Source organism: Candoia aspera, chromosome 4, assembly GCF_035149785.1.
Source record: "Candoia aspera isolate rCanAsp1 chromosome 4, rCanAsp1.hap2, whole genome shotgun sequence".
NCBI lineage: Eukaryota > Metazoa > Chordata > Lepidosauria > Squamata > Boidae > Candoia > Candoia aspera.
In genome coordinates, this window is record NC_086156.1 from 118,163,722 (window position 1) to 118,172,548 (window position 8,827).

The window sequence follows — 8,827 nt, forward strand, 5'->3', positions numbered from 1 at the left end:
AACGACCACAATTGGGACCGGAATTTCAATTGCTAAGCGATGCAGTCATTAAGCAAATCTGACCTGATTTTACAACCTTTTTGTGGCAGTCATTAAGCAAATCACTGGGGCATTAAGTGAACCATGTGGTCGTTAAGCGAATCACATGGTTCCCCACTGATTTTGCTTGCCAGAAGCCGTCCAGGAAGGTCAAAATGGCAATCACATGACCACAGGATGCTGTGACGGTCATAAATGCAAACCAATTGCCAAGAGCTCAAATTATGATCACAGGAATGCGGGGATGCTGAGGACCAGTCTCAAGTTGGTTTTACAGCACCATTGTAAGTCTGAACCGTCACTAAACAAATGGTTGTTAAGCAAGACTAGACACCCCCCTTCTCCTCTGCTATGACTTCCCTTACTCCCTTTGACAGTCCTGAACTATGGCCCTCACTGCCACAATAGGGAGCAACTGCTGCCAACGTGGATGGCTTTAAACAGCATCTAGGCAAATGGTGGCTCATATTCAGGGCAGTGGTGGAACTGGGGGACAAACCCACCCTTGGCCCATCTTCGGTAGGTGGCCTTCTCACCTTGGGGAGAATGCTGGCCTCAGGGGGCCTTTGGCAGGGCAACTGGAGCTGGGCTGCAAAACTCTGCATGACCACCAGAGGGCAGTGAGGAGAGACAGAAAGCCCAAACCCGTTGCTGCCCCCTAGCAGCTATTCCAATTTTTGGGCTACAGCTACTGCTGGCCCCCTTCCTTGGTGGACCCCAGACCAGAGCAAGCCCTCCCCCCACTTTGTGGCTCTCTTTTTTATCTGGGTGCCCCAACCAAGAATCCTGGGGGGGAGGGCGGTCTTTGCTCCGACCTGCAGAAGAGAGAACAATTTCTCACGGGGGCGCTTCTCGGCCTTCCCCATCCAGGCTGCAGATGCCCAGCCCAACGGCCTGATTTGGGGGGGGGGGGGCTGTTCCAAAGAGGAACTCAACTTCCACCCCAGCAAACTGAACAAGGAGGGAAAGGCCTCATCCAGGGCGGATGAGGGAGATGCTGAGCAAGCTCTCAAAAGCCCCTAAATCAGCGTTTCTCAACCTGTGCAACTTTAAGCTGCAAGGACTTCAACTCCCAGAATTCCCCCAGCTGGCTAAATGCACATTTTCATTCCAGTCCAGACAGGTTGGAGGATTGCTGATTGCAATTCATCGGAAAGTTAGGGACAGCAGTTTTGACGATCATGCTAATGATTTTACCTGCCTTTAAACCTGAACGTAATTTTTGCATTCCACTTCCCTCTAATCTCATAATTTATAACCCAGATAACTCAGGGCATTTGAGCTGGCACGTTATCCAAACCATGGGTTGCTTGACCAGGGTCTGTGGCATAAGCCACTGGATTCATGCAACATACTAAACCCTGAATGGGGGCTTGCAGGGGCTAAGTTCATAGAGCATGCAAAGCCGTTACAGACAAGCCAGACTTCGTGAAAGCCCACGGAGTTTGGCCCCTGATCTTCAGTGCTGATAGCTCAGCTGAGATCTGCTCCGCAAGGAAGACAGTGTAAGAATACTTTAAGATGGGTGGACTTCAACTCCCAGAATTCCCCAGCAAGCATGGCTGGCTGGGGAATTCTGGGAGTTGAAGTCCACCCATTTTAAAGTTCCCACGGTTGAGAAACACTGTCCGCCGGGAGTTAAACCTGCGGCCAATAAACGCACGCGTTCAGACGGTCCAAGGGACGTGCCGTCTCCGAAGCGGATGTGGAACGAGCAGCCTTGGAAAAGGAGCCTTTGATTCCCCTATAAAACGGCAACTCCCAGGAGGCTTTGCGAAGGCGTGGGGAGGGTCAGTTGATTGGCAATTGCCACGGGAGGGGCAGCACGAGCCTTTTCTGGGCAGGGGAGGACGCGGCGCCGGAAGCGGCAGCGAGGCGGGCATCCACCGGGGACGCACCCCCGAGCCCCGCCGCCCGGGCCGCAGCCGCCTCGGGGGCTTTTCCCAAAAGCGGAGGGAGGGCCAGGCTGCCGCTCCCGGCATGCTTTGGGAGCCGGCGGGGAGGGGGTTCGTAGAACTACACCTCCCAGAGTTCCTGGCGGCGTCTGCCCTGGCGGGTGTGGCTTCGGCTCGGCCAGGTGGGCGCCGGTGAGCGGGATGCTCGGGGGCGGCGGGGACGGGGTCGCGGCTCGCTTCGCCGCTGCCCGGCGAGGACGGCGGGAAGGAGCGGGGCGGGCGCGGCGGCGGGGCGGGGCGGGGCGGGCTGCCGCGTTGCACCTGTTGCAACCCGGATGCTTGTGCGGTTCTCAGCTGCGGGCGCGTCCCCGTCCTTTCCTCGGTCTTCTCGGCTTCCCAGTGAAGCCTACCCGCTGGGGTCTCCTTGTGGTCTCCCATCCAGGACCAGGCCAGACCCTGCTTAGCTCCCGGGTCTGGTCCGGGTGGGGTTGTATGTGGAAGCCACCCCTCCCCCGGTTATTCTCCCCTTGACTGACGTTTGCTTCTGCAAGGGAGCTCGGTGGAAGACTGAACGGGGAATGGCATCTCCTCCCGAGGACCACCCCCCAAAGCCGGCCCCGGCCAAGCCCCTCACGGACCTGGATTTCCGCTCCGGGGTGCAGATCGAGGAGCTCAACCAACTCATCCAAGAATACGACGCCAGGACCCCCAGCGGCTGGGACGCCCCAGAGTTGTTTCAAGCCAAAGATTTGGTTTTCTCGCTGCTGGGTGAGTCGGGGCATGTAGCCACCCCCTGCCCCTTCTAGCTTTCACAGTTGACACAGTTTTCTAGCCCACCCCAATCAAGAGACTCCAGCCATGTTAAAACAGAATAAAAATATAAAACAATACAGGTAGTCCTCGACTTACAACCACAATTGGGACCAGAACTTCCATTGCTAAACAATGCGGTCGTTAAGTGAGTTCTGCCAGATTTTATGACCTTTTTTGCCACGGTCCTTAAGTGAATCACACAGTTCCCCATTGATTTTACTTGTCGGGAGCTGGCTGGTAGGTTGCAAATGGCAATCACATGACCCCGGAACGCTGCAACCATCGTAAATACTGTACATGCCAGTCGCCAAGTGCCGGAATTTTGATCACGTGACCGTGGGGACACTGCGACAGTTGTAAGTGTGACGACCAGTCGTAAGTCAATTTTTTCAGCGCCGTCATAACTTTGAACAGTTATTAAACGAACGGTCGTAAGTCGAGGACTACCTGTGGATGCCCTGTAAGTACCTCCCACAAGCTGGAGAGCTCAAGCCATCAGCCCGGCTTAAAAACTTGGCGGAATCAGGCTGGTGGGGCTGTTTTTCAAAATGCCACCAAGGAGGGAGCAGCATGAACTTCTCGGGGGGAGGGGGGAAAATGGCCTGGTCCACATCCCCCTAGGCTCTGATACTAGAAATAAATGCAAGGAAATCGGCCTCTCCAAATCCCCACTGGGAAGGGGGGCATCTACTCCCTGCCACACCAGTGGGGGTGGGGGTCTCTTCCCCTGCATTTCTCCTTAATTACGGATTGGAGCGATCTTTCCCTTGGTGGGCTTTCACCGGAGAAGCCCTGCCAACCCTATGCCAGTATCTAGACTTGCATTTTCCCTCTTGCAGGTAGTGGTTTGGGTGGGGAAATAATTTTAGTTCCTGGGGATGAGTCAAGCTGACTTGTCCCGACTTGGTGCTGTCTGGATGTGTTGGTGCTCAAGACCAGAATCCCTAGTGGCTAGGAACTGGGGGAGTTCGGGACGTCTGGACAGCATCAAGTTGGGGCGGCTGGAGCCAAGCCCCCTTAGCTGGTTGGATCCGGACCTACATTCCTGGTCCAGTGAGAAGGCTTGTCCAAATATTTGCGATTTAGGTAAAAAAGCCACCGGCCCATAAGAGGTCTGTTCGACCCTGTCTTTATTCTTTTTGGTTTTGACACGGATCTCCACCCCGCCCCCAAGAGTGCCTTTGCTTGGCCGCGGTCCTTTTCCCACCCCCTGCCTTGTTCTCCCCCCAGGCCAGGTCCAGCGATCTGATGGGAGGCTGCCCCTGGTCAACTGCTACCTCCTCCTCTCCGGCGGAACCCAGCAGGGCACGGTCCACGTGGACTTGACCACACCGTGCCCCCTTTCTCCCGGCGGGGACTACGATGCCAGCTTCACGCTCCTGGTGCCAGTTCTGAACGTGGCCGGGGTGCCCATCACGTTGGACATGAAGCACAGCCCCCCCGGCCACACCCAGATCAGCCTCGGGCCCTTCGATGCCGCGACGCTGCAGCACTGGTCCGAGTGCAGCTCTGGGGACGAAGCGTTCCTCTCTGCCCAGCTGGTCTCCGAGTGGTTTTTCCGGGCATTTTCCATGGCTGCCAAGGATCTTCGGGTCGAGCTCCAGGGCCGCGTCACCTCCGTGGTCATCTGCGTGGGACCCTGCCGCGTCCTCTACGACATCATCCCTGTGGTGGCCCTGAGGGGCTGGCCTGAGGTGGCCCAGCCCTGGCTGAGCCAGGCACACTTTTGGGACCACAAGCTGAGGGAGGAAGACGTCACCGCCGGCTTCTACCTCTTCCCGTCCCCTTCTGGCTCCGACTGGCGCCTGGCCTTCTCGGGCAGCGAGCTGCATGTGAGGCGGACCCTTCCCCCTCCACTGCTGCGGTCCCTGCGAGCCGCCACGGCCACCCTCCCCTGGGACCGCCTCCCAGGCCTGGCGCCGTACCACCTCTTCACCCTGAGCTTGTGGTCCTGTGAGCGGCTGCCCGGCAGCTACCTGGCCCAGGAGGAGAACGCGGCCCACGCCTTACTGGGCCTCCTGGACGACCTGGCTGCCAGCCTGGTCCACGGGCGCCTCCCCAGCTACTTCCTCCCCCAGTGGAACCTCCTGGAAGGCCTGTCCCCTTGGGCCACGGGGACCCTGGCTCGGGTGGTGGCCCAGGTCAGAGCCAACCCCGCCAAGTACCTCCGCCAAGCCGTGGAGGGTGCCAAGGAAGCCAGGCGGCTGGCCAAGGCCTATCGAAGCCAGCTGCTGTCCCCCGCGGTCGCCTAGCTGTTGGGCTGGCTTCAGCAGGGACAGACAGAGCCAGCCCACCTTGAGTCCTTCAGGAAGAAGGATCCCTGGACTTTTCCGAGAAGCCACCCTGGGTGCTTCCCAGCCTTCAGGGGGCTGCAGAGGGCACTTTCTGGAGGAGGGGATCCAACAGGCTGGCAGCCACTGCAAATGTGCTGGACGGCAACCCCAGGCTCGCTGACAGTGATGGGAGCTGTAATCCCCTGTCGCAGGAAAGGAAGGGCAGGATCTTGGGCGCAGGGACGGCCTGCCTTCTGCCACCCTGAAATTGTGCCTTAAAGTGACATAACCTTAAAACATCTGGTTTGAAAGCCAGATGACTGTATCTTTCTCCTTGCTGTACGCTCAGCATGTGCCTTCCGTTTCAGACACAGATTCCTGCCGAAAGGGATCCCGTGAGGTTCCGAGGTAGGCCCTCCAGAAGTTGGGGACTTCAACTCCCATTAGCTTCAGCTAACCTAGCCAGAGGACTGGCAGCTTCAGTCCAATGCTGCTGGAGGGTGCCAAATTGCACAAAAGGAGGAGAGATTTAGCTGAATCCTCAGCTCTGACACCCTGGGCTGCTTTGGGCCGGGTGCTGGAATGTTAATAAAGAGGGACATTTGGGTTGGACGGGAAGAAAAGATCTTAGCAAACCTCTTTCTAGCCTGCCATCCTCCAGATGTGCTGGATTACAACTCTCACAATCCCTAGACAGCTCAGGAATTCTAGTCCAACACATCTGGAGGGCCCTGGGCTAGGTAAGCTTTTTCCTATGGAATATTAGAATATCACATGTTAGGGTTAGATGAGTAACCGTGCTCTAATCATAGTTCAGAAAAGCATCGCCTGGGCCTTGTACTTTTATTTTCTTACTCAATAGTTAAATGGCGGGGAAGGGTCATAGTCCACTTCTAATGTAAATCGATTTTGCACAGCACTATCTCTGCTTACCTGCCTATCCCCCCCCATCTGTCTGTCTGTCTGGACACTGACCAAAATTGATAAAATCTATCAAAAGAGAAGCTTCAGGGTTGTGGTTTGGGAAGGAGCGTTTTTTAAGCCTTTGGGGTAAATAATATTTTGTATTAATCTTTGCAAAAGGTCAGAATAAAGCTTTCTTTGCAATGAATGCTGGTGGCCGTGGTCATTGGTTGGGGGAGAAAGAGGGGAATGGGCAGCCTATTGCAGGATGCCAACGTTTCCTTTTGGGGGTGGTAGCAACCAGGCTGTCACCTGAAGTCATCACTGAACTCACCAGGGTTCCACTCTGGCAATGCAAGTGTAGGGTTTAGTGTGTTGTGTGAACCCAGGCAGACAGCAGGATGCACAGGGTCAGGCCCGGAAATCAGCCACTGGGATGGTGGTCTAGGAAGCAAGACGGCCGCCCTCACGCTCCCTTGTCCCACGGACAGGAAGCGCCTTCCCTGGGACCCCCTTGAAAGCCTCTGTCCAGCTCCCTCGGTGTCTCTGGTTCGGTTCAGCCGTTAGTTTGATGCCTGCCCCATGACTTTGGACTTCCCAAAGGACGTCGTCCAAATTCCCTGAGATTCATATCCTACAGTCTTTTTGTGAGGCAGAAAGCCTGTCTTTTTACTAAAACTCAGTTTGATTACAAAAGCATTATGCTTGATTCCAAAATGAGCATGGCGTGGCATTCACACAATCCAATAATCCACATTTCTGCATTAAGGCTTGGAAGGTAATTGCTTAACAGGCCTATCTGTCGTGACTCTCCATCTCTTCCAGGGTCTTACAAGGACACCCAGGCAAGCCGGCCGCTGCATTCTGGAGCCGTTGAAGCTTCTGAGGGGCACTCAGGGCAGCCCCACATACAGCGCATTGCAGTAGCAAAGCCGGGAGGTGACCAAGGTGGGAGTGGCTGTCTGGGGGGCTGCCTGATCCAAATGGCGCTGTGCAAAGGGCCCCAGCAGCCACCTGCTCTTCAGGCAGGATCTGTGAGTGCAAGAGGACCCCCAGATTGTGCTGCACTCTTGAATGGGGAGGGGCCACCCCATCCAACGTCAAAGATGGGATATCCTCAGGTCCAGGTGGCCCCAACATCCACAGCCACTCGGCCTTGGTACAATGGAGTCGGAGACGGTTCCTCCCCATCTAGGCCCACACAGCCTCCAGGCATTGGAAATCAGCCGCAACACCCAGTCCATTATTACATACTACCTTTTAAAAAATGTTGGTGAGACCAACCCCAAAGTTACAAAATACTCTACAACCTTTGGGAGACTTTCCAGGCTGGTTGTTAAACGAAAACAGAGACAGGATTATTGTTTGGGAATGCCCAGCCACATTGCAGCACTAGTTCTCAAACATCTAAGCAAACTGAATTTTTTTTTTACTGTGGATGGAAGACCACTAGGAGATCCCAAGCAGTAACAAGTCAAAAAGGCATTCCAGAAGAAAGCAGTGGCAAACCACCACTTCCACACTGTTGCCAAGTTCACAAAGTCAACGGAAACTGAGCCGACTTAAGATGGCTATTTGCAATTTTCACTATTAAGGGGCGTGGTACAAAGCCTCAAGACATTACAGATAGTCCTTGCTTAACGACCACAACTGGGACGAATTTCGATTGCTAAGCAAAGCGGTCCTTAAGTGAATCTGACCCGATTTTACTACCTTTTTGCGGCAGTTGTTAAGCAGATCACCGTGGTTATTAAGCAAACCATGTGATTGTTAAGCAAATCACACAGTTCCCTGTTGATTTTGCTTGCCGGAAGCTGGCTGGGAAGGTTGAAAATGGTGATCACATGACTGTGGAATGCTGCGACGGTCGTAAATATGAACCAGTTGCCAAGTGCCCTGATCATGGTCACGTGACCTTGGGGATGCCCTGACAGTTGTAAGTGTGAGGGCCGGTCACAAGTCGGTTTTTTCAGCCCTGTCGCAAGTCTGAACCGCTAAACGAATGATCGTTAAATGAGGACTGCCTGTATCCCAGAAGTTTGGAAAAGGGAATTTCAGAATTAGGCTCTTCTGTGCCTTATGGATGCACATTCTGTATAAGATAGGAGAGCTTCATGGTCTGTCTGGGAGGAGGCCATGCCTTCAGGTCCTCCCAGGGCGTAAATTTGAATTTACTCTACCCCAGATGGAGGTTCGCCTTGGAGGTGTGGTTTTCCCTGCCAGCCACAAGGGGGTGCCAAGCGCTAACTTTAGCCAGCTTTTCCCTTTGGTCCTGTGAAATACAGGGATGGCCAGCAAAGGGGTGAGATTTAAATAACCTCCTCTTAGCCCTCACTTTTGCTTCTGCAGCAGGGCTGGGAACGGCCCACGGTGTTTCTTAACCGGACGCCTCTGAGAAAATAATCCGTTGTACGTTTGTCGACTTAGAGAAAGCAGAAGGGACAGTGAACAGCTTTGAACATTGCCAAGTTCTGCATGAACATGAAGTTGGAAGTTGATTGCTGGACGCAGTAAGAGCGGGATGTGGTGGAAGTAAAGCACAGGAGAAGAAACAAACTGTTTAGTAAATGGTACGGCACTGAGCAGAGAGTTAAAAAGGAAGTCTGATATTCTCTTGGGTGTTTAAGGTATGTGCTTATGGGTAAATGAGAATTGCCCGTGCTGACATTAGAGTGGGCACATTGGCTCAGGGTGCGTGTAATTCTGTATGCAAATGAAGCCACCGGGTTGGTGGGGAGCCCGAATGATTTGCACTGAATGTTAGATGGATTGTATGATGCAACCAGGACCACGGCCCTCGTCCTGACTAAGCAAAGACCACGCCGAGACAAGGAGAAAGTCTCTAGTGTTTTATTACTGCTACATTAGACAGAAAATCCTACCAAACTGAGTAAGCGTGGGAAA

At 54.2% G+C, this 8,827-nt stretch overlaps 1 protein-coding gene across 2 annotated transcripts; it reads left to right on the top strand.

Annotated features, from left to right (window-relative positions):
* Positions 1 to 2,074: 2,074 nt before the first annotated feature.
* TMEM102 (transmembrane protein 102) lies at positions 2,075 to 6,121 on the top strand. Of its 2 annotated transcripts, none has more exons than XM_063301735.1 (3): positions 2,075 to 2,126; positions 2,490 to 2,702; positions 3,978 to 6,121. In XM_063301735.1, the coding sequence occupies exons 2-3, from the start codon at positions 2,513 to 2,515 to the stop codon at positions 4,997 to 4,999; spliced, it is 1,212 nt and encodes a 403-aa protein (XP_063157805.1). In that variant the 5' UTR covers positions 2,075 to 2,126; positions 2,490 to 2,512; the 3' UTR covers positions 5,000 to 6,121. The 2 variants fall into 2 exon arrangements, with proteins under 2 accessions (XP_063157805.1, XP_063157806.1); XM_063301736.1 differs by having other exon boundaries at positions 2,092 to 2,126; positions 2,486 to 2,702.
* Positions 6,122 to 8,827: the final 2,706 nt, after the last annotated feature.

Coding starts and splice junctions, on each gene's coding strand:
- TMEM102 (XM_063301735.1), top strand. CDS start 2,513: ATGGCATCTCCTCCCGAGGACCACCCCCCAAAGCCGGCCCCGGCCAAG. Junction 2,703..3,977: donor TTTGGTTTTCTCGCTGCTGG/GTGAGTCGGGGC, acceptor TTCTCCCCCCAG/GCCAGGTCCAGCGATCTGAT.